The 22,251-nt window shown below is 35.6% G+C and overlaps 2 protein-coding genes across 5 annotated transcripts in view; one reads left to right on the plus strand and one right to left on the minus strand.

Annotated features, from left to right (window-relative positions):
* Positions 1-10,584, plus strand: part of LOC105483719 (early endosome antigen 1) — a 161,711-nt gene extending 151,127 nt beyond the window's left edge. The window contains exons 23-29 of the mRNA XM_071071314.1: positions 2,513-2,698; positions 4,255-4,386; positions 5,360-5,545; positions 6,482-6,720; positions 7,001-7,121; positions 7,728-7,826; positions 8,523-10,584. Of these exons, the coding sequence (XP_070927415.1) occupies positions 2,513-2,698; positions 4,255-4,386; positions 5,360-5,545; positions 6,482-6,720; positions 7,001-7,121; positions 7,728-7,826; positions 8,523-8,645 (1,086 nt within the window). The 3' untranslated portion in view covers positions 8,646-10,584. The remainder of the gene's footprint in view (positions 1-2,512; positions 2,699-4,254; positions 4,387-5,359; positions 5,546-6,481; positions 6,721-7,000; positions 7,122-7,727; positions 7,827-8,522) is intronic.
* A 1,603-nt stretch (positions 10,585-12,187) lies between these two features.
* The window catches only part of LOC105483721 (pleckstrin homology and RhoGEF domain containing G7), a 75,195-nt gene continuing 65,131 nt past the window's right edge, over positions 12,188-22,251 (minus strand). For all 4 annotated transcript variants that reach the window (XM_071071316.1, XM_071071318.1, XM_071071317.1 and 1 more), the window contains 3 exons: positions 21,052-21,205; positions 15,460-15,557; positions 12,188-14,492 (listed from right to left, as the gene is read on the minus strand). In XM_071071316.1, coding sequence (XP_070927417.1) covers positions 14,385-14,492; positions 15,460-15,557; positions 21,052-21,205 — 360 coding nt within the window. In that variant the 3' untranslated portion in view covers positions 12,188-14,384. The remainder of the gene's footprint in view (positions 14,493-15,459; positions 15,558-21,051; positions 21,206-22,251) is intronic.

The following is a 22,251-nucleotide window of genomic DNA, read 5'->3' on the forward strand; positions in this document are numbered from 1 at the left end:
TAGGTCAGTTCCCACATGTTTTATAGAGCTTTCTGTAAACCCCACTCCACAGCATCTCACACTGGTTTTCTGTGCATTTGGCACATAGCGTATACCCTCCTGCCCTGCATAGCTTCCATTTTACATGCCTGTTCTGCTTTTCGGGCGATGTACTCAACTCCCTTAAGACAGAGACCAGCTTGTACCCTCCTGTTCTGTCTTAACAGTGTTCTCAATTAATGGTTAGCTGCCTGATTAGTAAAGAACTAGCTGACATTAATTCTTTCCTGAAAAAAGCCTCAAGGGGTTTAGTGTTCTACTGGCAGTCATTGAAAATTAAGATTTAATTTATATCAGAAAGGTATAACTGGGTTACTGGTAAGAAGTAAACTTTCTTTTTCAGGAAGCTTAAGAATCCTCATAAATAAGATCTTTATTTCATTTTTTTTAAACAGAATACTTGTTGTATACAAGCCTACTCAGCAGGGATCCTTTCCTAAATTACGTTTTCTGCCTCCTTTTCAAAGGAACTGTACCTCTAGATTAAGAAAGATCAGCTTTTTCCAGATCTGATGGAAGAGATCAATTGGATCTCTTACCCTGCTGATTCTTCGCAGTAGCAGCTGAGAGTGGCAAGGTTCTTACCATACCCATTACCTACCTGTTACCATATTTATCCCCAAATGAAGTGTAATGAGTGAAAAAACTTACCCTTTCCCCAGCTTCTTCTCTTCAAAATACTTGGGCTTTAAAACAGTCAACAACTATGGACGATGTTAAATGACAATCACTGCTTCTACGATATAGATGAGAAGAGAATAGTGTGCCTTGTCAGGATACAGCCTCAGATGTTTGGCTGAATTTTCTCTTTTCTTTTTTTTTTTTTTTTTTTTTTTGAGACGGAGTCTCGCTCTGTAGCCCAGGCTGGAGTGCAGTGGCCGGATCTCAGCTCACTGCACGCTCCGCCTCCCGGGTTCACGCCATTCTCCGGCCTCAGCCTCCCGAGTAGCTGGGACTACAGGCGCCCGCCACCTCGCCCGGCTAGTTTTTTTTTTTTGTATTTCTTAGTAGAGACGGGGTTTCACCGTGTTAGCCAGGATGGTCTCGATCTCCTGACCTCGTGATCCGCCCGTCTCGGCCTCGCAAAGTGCTGGGATTACAGGCTTGAGCCACCGCGCCCGGCCGAATTTTCTCTTTTCATTGACTTGATCAGGTTGTCAGCTGTGAAGTAGTTATTTTTATTCTGTGACAAAATAATCCTTCCTATTTGTTTCAGGAAAAACTTTCTCAAATTGTGTTTTTCCTCTACTCTCACACCGCAACAATTATCAACACAGAAGACTTCTGTGACCAAACATAGGGGGATTTTCCCATACACACACCAAGAAGCAGACACCAACTGGGCGTCTTCCAATTCAATTCCAACACTATTTCTCTAGAGATAGTGTCAAATCCCACAGATTGAGGGCTCAATCCCCAAGACTGCTCCCTACAACTCCAAACACCAATCATAAATCCAGGCTTCCAGAACTTCTGACCAACCAGCTGGTTTCAAGTTGGGGTTTTCATGACACCCTCTTTGGGTTCAGTTAGTTTGCTGGAACAGCTCACAGAACTCAGGGAAAACTTATTTACATTTACTGATTTATTATAAAGGATATTACAGAGAATTCAGATGAAGAGATGTGTAGGGCGATATGGGGGAAGGGGCACGCCATCCTCCAGGAACCTCCATATGTTCAGCTATCTAGAAGTTCCCCAAACCCAGTCCTCTTGGATTTTTATGGAAGCATTCTTTCACCCAGGGTATGAGGCAGGACCCTCTCAGGGAGGAGTCTTAAGACCCACAATCAGAAAGTGGGGTGGGGAAGAAGATTAGAGGCCTGCCTAGGGACCAGTGGAAGGAGGGCAAGAGAGGAGATTCTGTTTCCTGAGACCTAACCTACCCAACATTGTGGCAAAAAACTGTAACAAAGGACATGGGAGTTTTGATTCAGGAACCCTGGACAAAAACCACTATGTCATAACACCATACTATTTATTACTATTTTTAGCATGTCAAGGGACATCATGGAACCTACCAAATGTATATGTATGTATAATGAAGCATTTAATTATATCTCTTTTAAAATTGTTTTCTTTCACATTGCCTTATGACTTTAACCATATATATGTTCTCTGAGTGTATCTGATATGGTCCCTACTTACTTGGTATTCTTTCATATCAACTAGCCAGTATTGAAGATGTGATCAACATTCAGCAAATACTTTAAATATTTATTAGTAAATAGATTATTTTTAGAGGCTTTGGAATTGCTTCCATTTTACTAAATATTTTATATTATAAATGTTTTCTATAAGCAAGAGAGTTAATATTTTAGAATTCTTTCTCTTTTACCTGGTCTTACTGATGGGTATAATATGCCATTTTTTTTTAGTATATTGCTTTCTACAATGTTTATATTAACTTATGTTTCTGTTGAATTAACTAAAAACATGGCATATAATAATTTGGGAAAATTGTTTTTGTAAGTCCATAGAAGAGAAGCTTTCTCTAGCACAGGAGGACTTGATTTCAAACAGAAATCAAATTGGAAATCAAAATAAATTGATTCAAGAACTAAAGACTGCCAAGGCTACATTGGAGCAGGATTCAGCAAAGAAAGAACAGCAATTGCAGGAGCGATGTAAAGCACTACAAGACATTCAGAAAGAAAAGGTATTGCATGTTTCTGACCTAAATCTACAATCTTAGAGTTACAATTGTCTTAGAGATCATCCAGTCAATCCTCTTATTCAGTACAGGCATCATCCTTATTTTCAACAGCTCTCTCAGAGGGACCTCTAGTTTCTGACACTTTTGATCATTGGGATTTTAATGCTAGGAAGTACTTCTTAATGGCCTCCTAGTTATTTCTACCCTTTTTTCTTACTGCCCTTTTTAGTTTTACAAACAAATCAATTTTTCACACCATAGATCCTTGGTTATTTCAAGAAAGATAATATAGTTCCTCAACTAATTCTCATATAACGTTATCCTTTAGATGCGTGAATGAGATAATAAAAGATCTAGAAATAATTCTGAAGTGTGTTAAGGATTCTTAAAATTAAGAACCAGAATGTCTAAGGAGTTTATTAAGTTACAAAGTTGAAAGCATTCATTTATTAATAGATGACCAGTACATTTTAAAAATCACTTTAAATTCTATATGAAAGAAAAATTCAGATCCTAGGGAAGAGTTTATTTTTTGTTTTATAGTTGAAATCATACATTCGTATTAGCTGACAGGATATTACTCTGCAGTGTATAATCCCTAAAATTCTTGGTATATTCTGAGTGGTTCAGTTCCTGAAATTTAATTTAAAAATGTTTTGTGGGTGTGGTGATGGTGAAGCTGGAATGAAATTCATGATTTGTGCTTCAGGTTTAGAGAATTCTGACAGAACTATTGTTCATAAGGCCAGGTTTGATGGCTCATGCCTGTTATCCCAGCACTCCCAGAGGCCAAGGAGGAAGGAGTGCTTGAGCCCAGGAGTTCAAGATCAGCCTGGGCAACATAGTGAGACCTTGTCTCTATTAAAAAAAAAAAATTAGCCGGGCATGGTGGTGCACACCTGTAGTCCCACCTACTTGGGAGACTGAGGTGGGAGGATAGCTTGAGCCTGGGAGGTCAAGGCTTCAGTGAGTGAGCCATCATCTTACCACTGCACTCCAGCCTGGGTGATAGAATGAGACCCTGTTTCAAAAAGAAAAAGAACTGTTGTTTATAGGAGTTTAGTTGTGAGAGCTTTACATCAGACAGACTTGCTTTGTTTTTGGCTCTACCTCTGATAGATTATTTCATGTCTCATAAACCTTTGTTTCCTCACCTAGAAAATGGAGATTTAAAAATCTACATATACTAGAGATTAACTGAGATAATATGTAGTGCTCCTAACTAGATGCCTTATATAAAGATAGTGATAGTAATAAAATAGGAGTTATAAGAGTAAGAATGGTAGTTTTGGCTAAATTTTACAACATCATTACTCTGACCAGGTACTCTTTATCTCACAATATTAACTATAACTATTTAATGTTTACAATTATTATTATTGTTCACACTGTATAAATAAGGAAACACGCAAGAACCAAGAAAGGGTAAGTAATTTGCCCAAGTTAGGTAGAAAGGGGCAGGAGCCAGTGTCATCAATAGTAGCAGTCATTTTTATTATACCCATTTTCATTTAAGCATTTGCTTTAAAATTATTTTAAAATATATCATTTTTCTACAGTCACTGAAAGAAAAAGAACTAGTAAATGAAAAGTCTAAATTGGCAGAGATAGAAGAAATTAAATGTAGACAAGAAAAAGAAATCACTAAACTAAATGAAGAACTCAAGTCCCACAAACAAGAAAGCATAAAGGTATGTTAAGATAATCATTTTTCCTGCCTTCTGTGTTATATTGTTCTTTAAAGAAATATATATACAAATACATATTTATTTATTTATTGAGAACTTGCTGTGTGCTAGGCAAATTGTTCTGTTGTTTCTGACAAATACTCTTGCCAGAGTGCTTTTGTATTGCATAATACCTGTACACATATTGAAATTGTTACATTTGTTTTTACATTACCAAATGAAGCAAAGTAACCCTAAGAGTTTCAATCTCAATGAAATGATAATCAAGAGATGTATTGATTTAGAAAATTATGCTCACTGGTAGTAAATTTCAAAATATGAAAGAGTTTAGAAGTAAGATTTAAAGGGATTGTTTATTCAATTATTTTTCTTCCTAAAGTCCTTTCATAATCTGTTATTTTTAACATTTTACCTGTTATAAGCATAAACAGGGTACCCATTGAAGAAAACTAATTGTTTATTATTTGCTTTGTAAAATACTAATTTCTTAAAAAAGGTTAGATTCTTGAGAGCACTCATAATGCCCTTTGTGTCTGTCAGCATAGTTTTCATTTTGGTTTTTAATTAATTATCCCTTTATGTTCCTCTGTCCTCTAGAATGCGACTTCCTTAAATCAGGGAATGTGTATAATTCATCTTTATGTTATGTCCCCAGAACCTAACTCAATGTGTGATAACTAAATGATGATCAGTAAACGTTAAGTGAGGAAAGGCAAAATAGAGAGTACAGTTTGTTTTCTTTCTCCACATAATCAAAACGTATACATTTTTTGTCACCTGGATTTAAATGATTGTTGAGCAGGACATATAATCTTGCACCTTTTTAACCAATTGTTTAAAATACTGAACTTTTAAGAATTTCGTAAGTGGGTAAAACCTATATTCAATCTATTGTAATAAATTGCATAAATTTTAGCTACATTTTGAAATATTTACTATGAAGGATGATTTATTTTTGGCCCTACTTTTTCAATAGGAGATAACAAATCTTAAGGATGCTAAACAGCTTCTAATTCAGCAGAAATTAGAACTTCAAGGAAAAACAGACTCCCTGAAGGCAGCTGTTGAGCAGGAGAAGAGAAATCAGCAGATACTAAAAGACCAGGTGAAAAAGGAAGAAGAGGAACTGAAGAAAGAATTTATTGAGAAAGAAGCTAAGTTGGTCAGTGAGTTAATCAGGGGAAGTATGTTTTGCAGTAGAGCTTTAAATCAATCCAGTGAGAGGACTATTCTACTTATGAGATCTGATTAAAATGCTTTCCTAACATTTTAGTTTTTGATTAAGAAAGGAGATCTTATTTGTTTAAATAGCTGACATGTGGTTGGAAATATTTTACCCTGTAACCATATTTCTGTTTATATAAGTGAACACTGAAATGAAATAAAATTTTAAAAACTTTTTTTTTTTTTAGTGTCAGAAACCAAATAACCGCACAACTATGTAGATCTGGTAAATGGTGTGAATGCTAGTCATGTGAAACCCATTTGTTGGGTCAAAGCGAATGTTGATAAGGGGGAGCGGAAACTTGAGTTTGAAATTATGATGAACAAAGTCTGCTTTTCCTTTCCTAAGTTGCACATGCCAGATGGGAAGCATCTGGCTTTCCTCTGTTGAATTAAGTCCAAATATGCCCAGATAACTTGGCCATTGAATGTTTTAGTTGAGGAGTTTCAATTTTAACTTCAAACAGTCATTTGAAGGTTTCATAATGGTTTTTGGCAGACTGATAGAGAAAAGAAAGCATATGGAATTGGGAGGAATAAGGAAATTTCAGCTTTGTCTCTAGGGCACCTTGCTATCCCTAACCATATGTGTCTTTCCTGCTCTGGTGGAGAAAAAGATCTCATATTGTGTCACTTTAGCTCACCATCATGATGGTCACTATCCATCATTTCAGCATTTTGACCTTTGAGCCAATTCGTATTACATAGATGCTTGTGGAATCAGTTTTATTAATGTGTAATGAAATATGTTCTCCTGCCTCCATTCCCAAAGAAGCAATAGTATTTATATTGCCAATATTTTAAATTTAATAAATCACATTTATTTTGCACTACTTTTGTAATAGATTTTCCCCCCACTTTTCCTTTTTATCAGCATTCTGAAATAAAAGAAAAGGAAGTAGGAATGAAGAAGCATGAAGAAAATGAGGCTAAACTTACCATGCAGATTACAGCATTAAATGAAAACTTAGGCACTGTGAAGAAGGAGTGGCAATCTAGTCAACGGAGAGTTAGTGAGCTCGAGAAACAAACGGATGACTTACGGGGTGAAATTGCAGTATTAGAAGCAACGGTTCAGAATAATCAAGATGAAAGGAGAGCACTACTGGAAAGGTGATTGATACCTAGTAAAATTAAGTTTATTTCCATTGTAAGTGATAAAAAGATTGTCATATTCCATAGTTTTTAAAAATAGAAGAATCTTGAGAAAAGTGCATAAGCCTCTATAGGTATTTAAGTTATAAATATTAATTTAAAAATTAATCTGTAAAACAATCAGATAGTCAAAATTAATGTATTATATATTTTAAATTACTAAAGTAGTCCGTTATCTATACCCTAGAAGGGTCTTTAATGGTTTTCTAAAAAATTACCTCTTTGCAATCTATTCCAGATGTCTTAAAGGAGAAGGTGAAATAGAAAAGCTTCAAACCAAAGTATTAGAATTGCAAAGAAAGTTGGATAATACAACTGCAGCAGTGCAGGAGCTGGGCAGAGAAAACCAATCACTTCAGGTCAGTCAACTATTGATATGAGGCAGTTTTTTAGTCTAGAATTGACTTATTAGTGAAAAGCATATTTTTAACTTTTAAAAAAATCTCATGTTTTATAAATACTTTCAAATAGCTACTGTCTGTTTAGCAGTATTGTAGGTTTTATGTATACTTAAATATAAAAGTAAAGAACTTGTTTCAGAGACCTCAGAGATTCATTAGGAAGCCATGTCATTCATGAATTGTTAGTATACGGAAAGAACTACAAAATTCAAGAATACCAAAGAATATATGAGTCAGTATGTTTTAAAGAAGTGATCTGAGTATATGCTCAGAGTTACCAGGAAAGATTCATGATTATGTTTAGAATGAATTGGAAATCAGCAAAAGTTAGCAAGATGTTTCAGGAATAAAATTCCATGAATTTTATTTGGTCTTTCAGATTTATGAATATAGCTACTTTTGACAATAGAAGCTGACCAGTGTATTTCTGATTTTTAAAAATTTTATTTCATGGGTCATATTGTCAAAATTTCATAGAACTCTGGCAGCAAGTTAGAAATAATCTAGCATTCTTTAAAATGTTGAGTAGTGTAATAAATATATCGATACTTTTTTGAAAAACAGATCAAACATACACAAGCGTTGAATAGAAAGTGGGCCGAAGACAATGAAGTACAAAACTGTATGGCCTGTGGGAAAGGCTTTTCAGTAACAGTGAGACGGGTAAATACTTTTGTTCATATAACTGTTTCTGGATTTCATTTCTCACTGATAATGTTTTAACCATCAAAATAGTCCTTCATTTGATCGAATAATTTTCTGTTTATCAGTAAACTTTAACAACAACATAGAATAACTAAACTTCATGCACTCTAGCTTCTGGTTAGTATATGTGTTTGAATTTTACTTTTAAATTCAGTCTTCCAACTTAGTTGCTGTCTGGGACAATCATTTTCTGAACCAGTGCGCCAACATTAAACTCATGTTTTAGTAATCATTGGGTTCTTTAAAGGAAGAAAAAGCAGAGATATTTTTAAAATATATTCTAAATACTACCATTGTGTTATGACTTCAGTTTATATTTCTATTGGAGACATTAGTGCCTGAAACATTTGGGAATTAGGAATAGTTTTTCATTGGATAGAGATACTTTATAAACACTTTTTAAATGCCTCCTCTGGTTCTTTTGAGAGTTCCGTGATAAATTCTATATAAAATGTTTAGCATAGTGTTTGATAAATAGGAAACATTCAATTTAATTATAACAAAGAGATTAAGTTAACATATTGAAACATTATATCATTAAATATTTCTAATGCTAATGTACCTTCACAATGTAGTTGGTGGTATTCATGTAGTTTCATAATACTTTTGGTATAGTTTTTATTCTTAAAATTGTTTAAATTTTGTCATTTACAGCATCACTGCCGACAGTGTGGAAATATCTTCTGTGCTGAATGTTCAGCCAAAAATGCCTTAACTCCTTCTTCCAAGAAGCCTGTTCGTGTGTGTGATGCATGTTTCAATGACTTGCAAGGATAATGGGTTATCCCAACTTCAGAGTAATATTACACTAACATTAGATTTTTAATAAATGTACTTAATAGAGGTCTTGGACTACTATTTGGTTTGGACATTGGTTGCAATACTAGACCAAATAGGAATTAGTATATTTTGGAATGTTATGGATATCAAGTAAAACTCTTCTATTTTTGTGAGACTTGGCCTTATCATCTTTCATTACTTTTTTCCCATTTAGCCCCTGGAATAGCTTTCATGCCAAGTTTAGAATTAGCCAATGAAATGTAAATAAACTTTGGACAGAAAATAGCAATGTATTTTTTTAATATAATTTCATTATTCACAAATGAAGAATGCAATTCCATAGCTTACTTCTTTCTCCTAAATTTAATGTACAAAAATGTACATGGATGATATTATCACTTGTTGCTGTTTTTGTTGCACAATAGCACATTAATTATATTAAATATTCTCTTTGTGAAGTTATGCACAGAACTGTAACATTTCCTCTACCTTTTTCTCTTATATGTAGGTTCATAGCTCAGTTGCATTGTTATGTTATGAATTTACTACTTGGGTGTTCTCAATACAGTTTATCTTAAAATATGTAGTAACCATGAATTCAAAAATGGTTTCTGTTTTAACAATATTAATTAAATTTTCTTGGGTGGATTTTATAAAAACCTGTGTAAAATCAATTTGCTTACTTATGGTTATCTGGGGTTGTATTTCAAAGAATAGGGTTAATTTTTCTTTTTGTCTTTTTCTGTCTCTTTCTTAAACTCCCACATATTGTCCATTTAGAATCTTAGAAAGCCTCTTACCCTAGCCCTCAGTTGGAGGATGAATAATAAACATTATATAATGTTCTTATTCTCGGTTTCTTTTAAGTGGGAAGTCTTTTGAGATCAGCCTGCATATCATACCCTTATTTTGTCTCTCTAGCATCTTCAGGAACCTGAGTTTGCTTTTTACATAGATCTGATTTTTTCCTTTATTTGGTTTAACCTTTTCAAGCATAGGTCAGCTTCATGTATTTGTTTTATAATTTTGCATCTTAAAGCTAGTAACTAATATTGCTGTGGTCTTATTGGTGAAAACAAAATATAAAATGGTAAGAAGACATTAAATATTTTACTTTCTATTCTTATTCCCTATTGGGAAGAATTTTTAAAAGTTGTAAAATTGACTTAAAATGGTTCTGAATTTGGTGTTCCATATCAACTGTTCCCAGTTTTACTGTTGTGAAATTCCCTTTAAGTAACTAACACCTAGAAATAGAGTGTCACCAAAAACAAATATATTTAGGAATCCCAGAGTTACAATAAAAACTAAAACAACATGGCTAAGCACCGTAAGGATAATTAAGAATTAGCTTATTTGTATTCTGAACAATGGTATCGAACTTTAATTTAGCATAGTCTTATTAATTTGGAAAATTGTAAAACATCTCAAGAGAGAAGTTATTAATAATTGGTTTATTAATCTTTCTAGAGAAGAAATGTAGTTATACATTCATTCAGTGCAATCATTTTATAACAGTAGTTAATATTTCATTTATACTAGTTTATAATATACATTTGCTTTCAAATATTCTGAAATGAAATTATATTTATGCTATACCTACAATGTATGTAAACTGAAAGAGATCACTACGTATTTGTTTAATTATTTAAAAAAATTTTTAAGTAAACCCTGTTGTCATTAGCTATTAAGAACATCGATTAAGTTCCTGGACTTGGATAAACATATATCCTTGAGCATATATAATGAAGAAATACCGTGGCTCTTTATTAAAAATAATAGTTGGATAATATAAACTGAACTATTTATGTAGTTTTATATACTTATAAATCCTTCCAAATAGTTTTAATTCTATAATTTTACATATAAATAACTTAATAAGTGTGCTGGAAAAACACAGATGTTCACAGCACCACTTTTTTTTTTTTTTTTTTTTAGATAATAAAATTCCATGAGAAATCTGGGTTTGAATATTTGTTCACTTTGTCTCCTAATTGGACACCCTCCAGGCCTTCTGTCTGTCTCCCCTTTACCCCCAACATATTCACAAAAAAATTGTAAGACAAGTAACCATATATAGGTGTTTGAATGATTTTCTCATTTTTATCTAACTTAATTTCATTTCATAAGTCCCAAGTAATTTACCTACCATAGACTACTATACTGATAATATAAATGAAACCCAACATTTTTTCCTATGAACTCTCCCCAGTTTAATGTGTTTTGAAAACAAAAATTTTAATTTTTTTCCTTTTAATTAAAAAGTCATCTTTGAAGTCCTTATTGGCTGTACATTTTACATGTTTGCTGGTACTATTATTTTGTCAGTGAGTTAGAGCTGGCATGTACTGCTCTTGGCTTTAATGAAAAGCACATTGGCATAATGTTAGTAAATTCCAAACCCCGGCACAGAATGTGAGTTAAAATTAAGTCTTGCTGGGTTAGTGTACAATAAACTATACCTACAGACTTTTTTTTAATAGAAAGAAGACAAAGCTGCTGGTATATGATTTGTTCCTTTGAAGAAAAAATGAGGGAAACAAACACAAAAACCTCAGTGCAGTGTATAAATAACATTTTGTTCAACTACCTCTTAATGTGGAATTATCTACTTTAATAGTTTCCTGACAGTAATGTTAAATAGTAACTGCCAAATTTGTTATTTTCCCATCTCTCTTAAAAAGTCTTTATGATTATTTTATATAGTTTTGAGAACTTTAAAGCCACTTTTTTTTAACCTTACATTTGCATAAAAATGTTTAGCTTTTAAGTAGAGAGCAAATTATGATTTTATATTTTGATATTCATGACCTGTTTGACTATAGGAGTTTTTTTTTAAAAAAATGCACTTTGGCTGTAAAACCATGGATGATTTGATCCATAAAATTTAAATGTGCCACCATTATAGTATTCCTAGACATGAGCTTGATGAATGGTATTCTGTAATTATCATGTGCCACACATTATCGTGTCTTAATTGCCCTTAGCCCAAATTTTAATGATCAATTTGTTATTGTTGCAGATGTGAATATTGTGCATAAACTTACTAAATTGATGTAAAATTGTATAAAATAGAATTAGAAGTCACTAAGTTCTTTCTGTGTAGAAGTAATAAATTTATTGTAACACAATGCAGTTGTGTATATGACATTCTGTAATTCCTTGAACTGGATCATATATTCATAACTTCTGTAGATACTTTTGCATGAACATTTTCTCATTTAGTTTTTGGGTTCATTATTTGTACTGTGTTTACTACTTGTGATCATGTAGTTGTGCCTTATTTTGTGAGAAAGGTTAGCTCAGTAAATACTGCAATTTCTAAACTCAGTGATTGGGAGGTTATTAATTATAAATGTAACTGATAAAGTACACGACAGCATTTAAATCTGTATAAAGAACAATGGAAGGATCCTTATTAAATTGTTGCTTTTGTTTTTTTTAATATGTTTAAATATTATATTAAAAAACATTTCTTTCTAAACTAGTTGTATTCTGTGACTATAAATTGTTTTGTCTAACAAAAGAGAGAACACTATATTAACCATTTTGCATTAATTTATTTACAGAATATTAGGACTTTGCACTTGGATATAGACAGTGGTGTTTTAATGTTGTTCAATTTAGAATAGTAATTAAATTCCTGATCTCGAGAAATTATTAATGCCATTTTGTTTTAGACATTCCATTTAATATTGTAGAGAATTAACAAAACTAAAAACAAAAATAAAAAATATGTAATTAATCCCTTATTTCATAAAGATACTTAAAAATTTTATTTATTTATTTTTTTCTCCTTCCTGTCCCCAAAGATACTTTTTGGAAGGCCCAATGTGCCATTGTTTTTCTTCCTGGGTGCCACGGTTCTAGAATGGTTTTTGTTCCGACCCCCACGATCCCTTCATTTGAATGTGCTTCATTCTAAACCCTCTGAAGAGTTTAATGTGCATATCCTCAAGCATCTAATATGTTGTATATTAGACATGTATTTTGTGAGCTTTATAGAATTCCAGTTTATGTGCAGCGTATTCTTGAGCTGTTTTACATATTTTGTTGATTTAGTCAGTCTGTCTCTCCCTTTAATGAGATTCAGAGGGAGACAACTACCTTTATACATGTAAGTCAGCCTGTGGTTGCTGGATTCATGGGACTATAGGAGCTTGAGAAGTCACCTCGTCTTAGTCCACTGCTCACCTCTGAGGTTGGTTTATATCTAAAAAATTTGCAAGACGATTGTTAATTAAAAAATTTTTTTCAGCCAGAAATTTCTTTAAAAATCCTCTCTTGCATAATCTATATTGTCTTCTCCTGGACATAACTGCTTTTAGTCCCATCCAGATGCCATCTCTAGAAATTCACTTGAAGTCTATTCTCCCCTTTGCCTTCCCCCCACCTCATTTATTCTTAGCTATTAACAATAGTTACTGTCCTCCAGACTGTCCTTTTATTTTTTTCTTCTATTAAATGTCTGACATTATTATAAAGAGATTATTAGTCTCCATTCTAATAGTGCTTGCCTTGTACAAAAGCCTTTCTGCTGCACTTGTCTTTACTGCTTTGTTTGCATGGTGAAATTTCACCTTCCTCAAGGAATTACTGTGCACATGACTTGCCCAAATATTATCTTCTCTATCCCATTCTTTAGCTTAACAAAATCAGCTAAGGCTTCAGTTGCCTTGCAACCAAATTTGATAAATTTACTACTTTCACTTTGCAAATTGCAAAAGGTACGAGCCTGAAGTGGAAGTTTGTGGACTTCATTTGATGCAATAATCTGACCCTAAGAACTAGTTCCTTGAATGTAGTTAATAGTATATGTCCTGTCATAATATAATAATTATTCCAACTGCCTTTCATGATAAAAATTCTGAAGAAATTTGAAGTCCTGCCAAATAAAATTAAGTGACTGTACTGTGCTAACACACACACACACACCAATCAAAACCAGAAAGTATTTTTATGGCAAACACCATCATTCTTCAAAAAATAAAGAGACAGATACCTTACTATGTCTATGAAAATCTACACTTCACAACAGGCCAAGAAAAGCCATGCAAAAGGGTTAACTGGTGAAAGCCAGATTTTTTTCCCCCCCGCTATCTTAAAGTAATGGAATTTAGTCTTTGGGGTTTTCTACTTCCACGTTAGAGTACTGTAAAGTATACCTGAGAGGAGTTTGAGAATAGGAATTTTAAAACTGCTATTAAAATGTACTTATTTATCGCTTTGTATATTAAAAGAACAATCAAGCTTTGTATCTAAAGAACTATCATTGTGTTTGAGGCAGGACTATAAAGCAGTTAAGACTGATTGACAAGCCATGAAGGAAAATTGGTTTCATTATTTTATAGATACACACAAAGTAAGATGCTGGAGTTCATATTGGACACAAGCAGTGAACATTGTTTTCCTTCTGATACTCCATTTATCTGATCATTCACCCTTTACAAATTAGCACCTTTCTTCACTCACACCTCTTACAAGCTTGACGGAAGCATTAGAAGGTAATCTGGATGTCGGTATGTATCTGTCAAGAAATTCCTCAGAGTTCAAACTTGTTGCAGTCATTACTCCTCTATACTGAGGATTTTCCTAGCTCAAATTTTCAAATTCTGGAACTTCTTTAAAATGCAAATTTCCTTCTAGCTTATCACTAGCTAAGTGTTACAAAAGTTTGAATGAAATAATAACTTAAACCCTAATCTTCTAAAAAGGCATGCTACTTATTTTAGGTCCCTAAATTTCAGAGGATTCAGCGGGCAATGTGAATAAAGATATTTTCTTGGTTTCCTGACTCTTGGTAAAGCAAGAAATTGCAGTTGTTATTTGTGCCATCCATGTTTTCTGTTGAAAAAAGAAAAAAATACATAAATAGAGATTAGAATGTTAAGCTGACAATTTCTCACATATTTGGGCTAATATTTTCTGCTATATTTATTGACCAGCTCTTTAAAACTGAAGACTAATGAAACATTTGCATATTTTCTTTCTTACATCTAATATAAATACTTCTAATCATACAGGAAAATGCAGATGGGCTAAGTGAGTATGGTATGCACATTGGATAACAGTTATGAGTAATCAAACAATAGTCAATGATAACTCATTAGAAAAATGAGTACTGAGAATACATGTAGTTTGAACATGGCATTGCTGGAATATCCATTCTCTGTGGAAACAAGTTCTCAACCTGTAGTATAATTTGAAAGAGACAGAGGGCAGTGACCCAGGAAATTGAATATTGCATTTATTGTCTGGCCACATTGTGGCTATGATGAAAGCCTACCAGGGGAAATTCAAAAATAGAAACTTCTAAGATAGAGAAACCAGAGTCAGGCAACTGCTCTTTCAACTTCATAGCTGTAAAAACAATGGCAGTTTTTCAAAGGTTGACAAGCTGACTTGACACAGATGGTTATTGCACCAGGCCCTCCTTAAGCTAATATCCTATTATATGCACTTAAGAAATTGATTGGAGCGTCTTGAAAGTTCATCATGCAATCCAAATCGATGCTTCCCCCATTTCCTACAGAAACTGCAGAACTCAGGCAGCTCTTGAGCTTCTCCAGGAGGAGAACTCTGCAAGCGTGAGGAAATTGTTCCTCAACCCTGCAAGTGTGAGGAAATTGTAAATACTGAGGCTTTTGAGCATTATATGGACTAGATGTATCCCTCCCGTCCTCCCAAATCTGCCCTTCCCAAGTGGTTGAGAGAAATATACAAAACTTTCCATTCACTGTTACTTAAGAGGCTGGGGGTGAGCTTATGTAAACTCTGAAGAATCAAAGACCCACAACATTAAAATACATACTTTGATGTTTTCCGTTTGGGCTTGTAATAAGAATGCTGCTATACACTGTCGATATCTGTTTTCGTGTTGTATAAGAAAAGCATTTCTCAGCCCAAAGACTAGAAAAAGATATTACAAAGACAAAAAGCCAAATCATTTCATATGAAATCCAAACAATTTCTTAGTACAAGAACCTGGGGTTTGTTTTCTATTTGGCTTATTTTTGTTTTAATGAGGGTGGGAGGTTTATGTAGGTTATAAATTTTTTTTAATTTTGTTTCAATGCCAAGACTCCACTACTATGTCCAAATAAAGCCCACTCTACTATAAAAACCCTTTCTTCTTTAGCTCATGACTTCTGACACTTGATGAAATGCAACTATGGCTTAAGTATGGGCCCCTCCTCATAGAACAAGCTAAGCATATGAGGTAGATTTTTGTGTGTGTGAAAATATAAATAAAAATATACAAAACAATATAATATTTTCTTTTTTCTTCCTCACCACTCCTTTAAAAATTTTTATTTTTGTGTTTAAAGGGAAGTCACATCCAACCACGGTTTATAAACAAATTAAGACGTGGCAAAAATACAAAACCACCTGAATACTTCAGGCCAAGAAAAGCCAAAAACCACTCAAATAAAATCCAGCATCCACCAAACTGGGTGAAATGTAAAACAAAACAAAAAGAGACGTTGGCATGGTTTCTGTGTTTGCAAAGGACAGCCTGTTCTGTCATTTTCTAGCTGGTCTCAAAGAAAAGGAGATAGTGGGAGAGCAGATTTCTTTTTTTAATATAGCAGGAGCTCTTTTAAAATGAAAGTCTCTTCTTTGAATTATTAATACAACACAGTTCTGAAGCTTATATATTCTTTTTTTCTTTTCTTTTTTTCTTGAGACAAAGTCTTGCATTGTCGCCGGGGCTGGAGTGCACTGGCGGGGTCTCGGCTCACTGCAACCTCTGCCTCCCAGGTTCACGCAGTTCTCCTGCCTCAGCCCCCTGAGTAGCTGGGATTACAGGTGCCCGCCACCACGCCTGGCTAATTTTTTTATGTTTTTAGTAGAGTCGAGGTTTCACTATGTTGGCCAGGCTGGTCTCGAACTCCTGACCTCGTGAACTGCCCACCTCGTCGTCCCAAAGTGCTGGGATTACAGGCATGAGCCACTGGCGCCCGGCCCTGTATATTCTTTCTATAGTCAGTGTTTAGAAACAAACAAACAAACAAAAACAGGCCAGGGCTGTCTCCTGCCCATATCAAGTACTTCAGAGAAGAGAAAAAATGAGCAAGTGACATATTCTTGCTGATCATTAAGCTGATGCTTGTCTGCTGTCACTATTTGTATTTGTTGGAGTTAGTTTAACTCAGGCTTATCTGAGGAGGGTTGGGCTTCTTTCAGAATCCAAGTGAATAAAATACTTATTTTCTTTCTTTCTTTCTTTTTCTTTTTTTTTTTTTTTTGGTGGGGGGGGATAGAGTCTTGCTCTATCACCCAGGCTGGAGTGCAGTGGCGCGATCTCAGCTCACTGCAAGCTCCGCCTCCCGGGTTCAAGAAATTCTCCTGCCTCAGCCTCCAAGTAGCTGGGATTACAGGCACCCACTACCATGCCCAGCTAATTTTGTGTATTTTTAGCAGAGAAGGGGTTTTGCCATGTTGGACAGATTGGTCTTGAACTCCTGACCTCAGGTGATTCACCTGCCTCGGCCTCCCAAAGTGCTGAGATTACAGGTGTGAGCCACCATGCCCGGTCAATACTTATTTACTTAACTGCAAGAACTACCCCAGTATCACAGATTATACTCATAACAATCTAAACATCCTAATTCCTAAATTCTACTACAACAAATAAAGTCTGTTAAAATTCTGCTACAACAAATAAAGTCTGTTAAGGAGAGGCCATAAAATTCTGTCCAGCTTCTCTTCAGTGAGAGGACTTAAACCTATTAAAATGACTTTCTGGGGAAAAAAAAAAAAAAAAAGCTGGCTGTGTTTGTTTTACTCCATAATTCTTTGCCTTATAAATTCCCTGTAGCAAGGTGAGGCTTTAAAGACCAGGTTGTTATTCTTGGCTGGTTTTTGGAATTCATTTTCCTCAAAAACTGTAACTGTACTTCTAAGTTACTCCAGGCATCCTTGCTCCATTTGGTTTGTAGTATAGGTACAAGGGACTTTATAAATGAAAGGACCTGCTAAGCTAGGCCTGTGAAATACAATTTGGAGAGAGTATCATATATAGGCAGGAATAGCTCTTTTTTCACTGACATTCTAATACAATAATTGACACCATTTTAAAAGCATTTTCTATGTACTGGGCACCATACTATGTTTTTTCTCTGCATAGCAACCCTATGAGATAGGTCAGCTAATTCCTACTTGTAAATAGGAAACAAATTAATCTTTCCAAGGTCACAGAGCTTATAAATGATATAGCCAGGATTTGGAATTAGGTCTTTCACTCCAGAGCTCAATCTCTCTCTTGTCCTCATTTACTTTTTCCTACTCTATAGCTACTCTGCCTCATGTACTGTATCTAATTAGTCAAGTTAATAGGCCCAAAGAATGAGAAAAATATTTTTAAAAGGAACAAGAGACGGTAATTAAAATCAGAAAATAAAACGGTGGAAGCATAGTTGTTTTTGGTTTTGCTTTTTGAGACAGTCTCACTCCATCACCCAGGCTAGAGTGCAGTCGTGTGACCTTGGCTCACTGCAACCTCTGCCTTCTGGGTTTAAGTGATTTTCATGCCTTTGTCTCCCAAGTAGCTGGAATTACAGGTGTGTGCCAGCATGCCTGGCTAATTTTTTTGTATTTTTTCACCATGTTGGCCAGGCTGGTCTTGAACTCCTGACCTCAAGTGATCAGCCTGCCTCGGCCTACCAAAGTACTGGGATTACAGGTGTGAGCCACTGCGCCTGTTCCCAGAAGCATAATGTTTTTAAAAAGATTTTTTAATTAAAAAAAAAAAAAGAAATAGAGGAGAAAAAACATGCATCTTTCAAGGTAATCCAGTGATGTCAGATTTCCCATAAAGTTCAAGTCTTCAAGTTGGCAGGTTGTGACTACACTGAACTCTCAGCCGAGCTGCTTCCTCTTCCTCATGGGTGTTCTGGCACCTTTCTTTACTCAAGTCTATGTGTCAGGCCACAATCTCTAACTATAAACATAGCCAATCTATAGTAATCTATAACTATAGCCACTGTAGCAGGAGAAGAAATTCCTAGCATAGGACGCCCTCTACTATGATATTTTTCCCCATGAAAAAGTAAACTAAACAAATTACAGAACAGAAGTGATTTCTAGCCGCCACATACTGAAGTTTTGTTTTATCTGCATTCCTCTGCCATCCCTTGGGCAGGTAAGAGGCTCACACTGAAAGTGAGCACACTCACCAAGCAAAGGTTTTGCAGCCTTGACATACCCCTTTTGTGGCTTGCTCCTGAACCACTGTCTGGCTTGGCAGATTTTGGCCTACATAGATTTTGGTCCCAGTCAAGTCAAATACAAGAGGCTTTAAGGTCTGCCCTGTTACCTTTCATCAAATCTTACTGAAAATAGAAAGAATGGATACAGGAGGCAGAAGCTATCTTTCTGGATACAGGCTTCCCTTCTGCTCTTGGAGAGAGGTTATATTAATTCATGGGTTAATATGTAAGGCATTAAAATTTTTACAATTTATTTATTTTTATTTTTAGAGACAGAGTCTCATTCTGTCACCCAGGCTGGAGTGCAGTAGCAATCACAGCTCACTGCAACCTTGAACTCCTGCGCTCAAGCCATCCTCCAGCCTTAGCCTCCTGAGTAGCTGGGAATACATGTGTGTGCTGCTGTACTTCACTATTTTTTTTTTTTTTTTTTTTTTTTGAGATGGAGTTTCACTCTTGTTGCCTAGGCTGAAGTGCAATGGCTTGATCTTGGCTCACCACAACCTCTGCCTCCTGGGTTGAAGTGATTCTCTTGCCTCAGCCTCCCGAGTAGCTGGGATCACAGGTGTGCACCACCACACCTGGCTAATTTTGTACTTTTAGTAGACACAGGGTTTCTCCATGTTGGTCAGGCTGGTCTCAAATGCCCAACCTCAGGTGATCTGCCCAATTTGGCCTCCCAAGGTGCTGGGATTACAGGCGTGAGCCACCACACCCAGCCTATTTTTTTTCTTTTTTTAATAAGAGACTGGGTCTCACTATGTTGCACAGGCTGGTCTCGAACTCCTGGCCTCAAGCAATCCTACCGTCTTGGCCTCCCAAAGTACTGGGATTATAGGTATGAGCCACTGCACCCAGCTGGCATTTAAATATATAACTTAGTTATGTAGCATAACTATGTAAGTATTTGCTACTGTTGTTTGTATATTCATTCATTCACTCTTTAAGGTTTCTCTATTATGTATGAGTCAGTCCTATGCTCATCACTGAAGCTCTGGGCTTGGCTGCTGGAGTGGGAATTGAGGGGGATGGTGAGCGCTTTCTCTTTTCTAGCCCCTCCCATGGGGACAGGAAGTCAGTCCCCACCTGCCTGGCCTCAGCTGGTCTAGGAGCCTCTAGCCAAGGCAGAGTGGTGTCTGCTTCCTCCTGAACACTGCCGCCCACTCAAGCCCTGAGTAGACTGAAATGTCCTTGAGTAACTCAGAGTCCCAGGGCTTTTCTGACAGAGGATTTACTGATCTTTCATTATTCTAAGAGCTCCCCAAGGCCAACGGCTGTTCCTTATTCATCTTTGTATCTGCAGGGCCTGCTGAGTTCTTGGCTCTCAGGAGATACTCAAGAAATACTTGAATAAAAGATTAAAAATGATATATATTTCTGATGCATGTGTCATGTAGATACATGCATATGTATATGTGTGTGTATATATATGAATATATATATCTGGCATAATTATTTTAATAGAGTATAATAAAATATCTTACTCTTGCAATCTGGTAATGGTTTCTCAGTGTTTTAATAATAGCAATAGTATTAATGATGATACTGTAGGTAACAATATTAGTAGCAACTATCATTTATTGAATGCATCACATTTGTTATTTAATTTTCATAGAAACTCACTGAAATAGATATTATTATCCCTATTTTGCCAAGGCTTAGAAAACTGAAGTGCCTTGTCTAAGGTCATACAACTAGCAAGTAACAAGAGCTATCACTCAGGCCGGGCGCAGTGGCTCAAGCCTGTAATCCCAGCACTTTGGGAGGCCGAGGCGGGCGGATCACAAGGTCAGGAGATCAAGACCACAGTGAAACCCCGTCTCTACTAAAAATACAAAAAATTAGCCGGGCGCGGTGGCGGGCGCCTGTAGTCCCAGCTACTCAGGAGGCTGAGGCAGGAGAATGGCTGGAACCCGGGAGGCGGAGCTTGCAGTGAGCCGAGATCGCACCACTGCACTCCAGCCTGGGCAACAGTGTGAGACTCCGTCTCAAAAAAAAAAAAAAAAAAGAGCTATCACTCAAGCACTGGACACCATAACTAATTCATAGAGTGAAGGATATATAGACACATAGGAACACAGTCTTGTTTTTATGAAGACTTAAATTGGATTTATGTCCTGCTACCAAGAAAGGCCAACATAAAACTCTGTGATGGCAAACAGATGAGCTGAATAATGGAAACAGACACATACCTGACACATGGAGTGGTTCAATACTTTTGACTACCAACCTATCTAGTGGAATAGGCTGATCGAGTACTGTACACGAACCACCCTCTTTTATTACTGCTTGCAACTCAGGAGTAAGAGAAGGACACATTAAACCAGGGTCTGAGCCTCCAAGTTTCTGAAATTAACAAGAAAAATAATGAAATAAACAGGAAATAAATATTGGCACACTTACCTAAAGTGCATCTGTAAGCAAATAGATTCTGAGAAACAATTGCCTAAAATCTATTATTGCCTAAAATTTTACTACTCTTTCTGAATCTTGAAAAGCATCTCCCCAAAGCATAGTGATTTATAGCAAAGTGTTTATTTTATTATTGTTATTACAATTTTTTTTTCTCAAGACAGGGTCTCACTCTGTCACCCAGACTGGAGTGCAGTGGTGCGATCTCAGCTCACTGCACTCTCAACCTCCTACATTCAAGTGATCCTCTCATCTCAGCCTCTCAAGTAGCTGGGACTACAGGCATACACCACCATGCATGCCCTGCTAATTTTGTTTTTCATTTTTTTGTAGAGATGGGATCTCACTATGTTGCCCAGGCTGGTCTTGAATCCGTGGGCTGAAGTGATCCTCCCAACTGTATGTCTGGGGTCTAATACTGAATTCTAAATAGATTCTATGCTCTAGAATTTATAAATAATTTAAATTGTTTTGAGCACATAAGATGATGATTTTTTCCAAAAGGGGGTAAAAATTAAAAATTGTGACCTACATGGTATAAATTGTACATAAAATAGCAAAGAGGCATATAAACTGATACCTTTCCTTACTTTAGGAATCAACTTGTGATGCATAAAACCAGAATATCAGTTTATTATATATCCGACATGTGCTGCCATTAATTCATATACTCTGATTTGTACCATTAATTGATGTGAAGGTCAGCTATGCAAGCATCAAGGTTTTTTGAAGGGGGTAGAGATTTTTCAGAACTTGGCTTGTTCAGACATGCTAGTCTGAGTAACTTATAATGGGAGGTCATACAAATTCCGAAACTGTGACTCTTAATATTCTTGTACACCCATTCCCTCCCCAACCACCGATTACCTATTCATAGATTGATTAATGGGTATCATTTTATTGCTTAAAGATTTAGCTCAACTAACCAACATGGCATGTAGAAGCTTAGTTTATTAAAAGATATGAGATAGCTAGTCTCA

Source organism: Macaca nemestrina, chromosome 10, assembly GCF_043159975.1.
Source record: "Macaca nemestrina isolate mMacNem1 chromosome 10, mMacNem.hap1, whole genome shotgun sequence".
Taxonomy (NCBI): domain Eukaryota; kingdom Metazoa; phylum Chordata; class Mammalia; order Primates; family Cercopithecidae; genus Macaca; species Macaca nemestrina.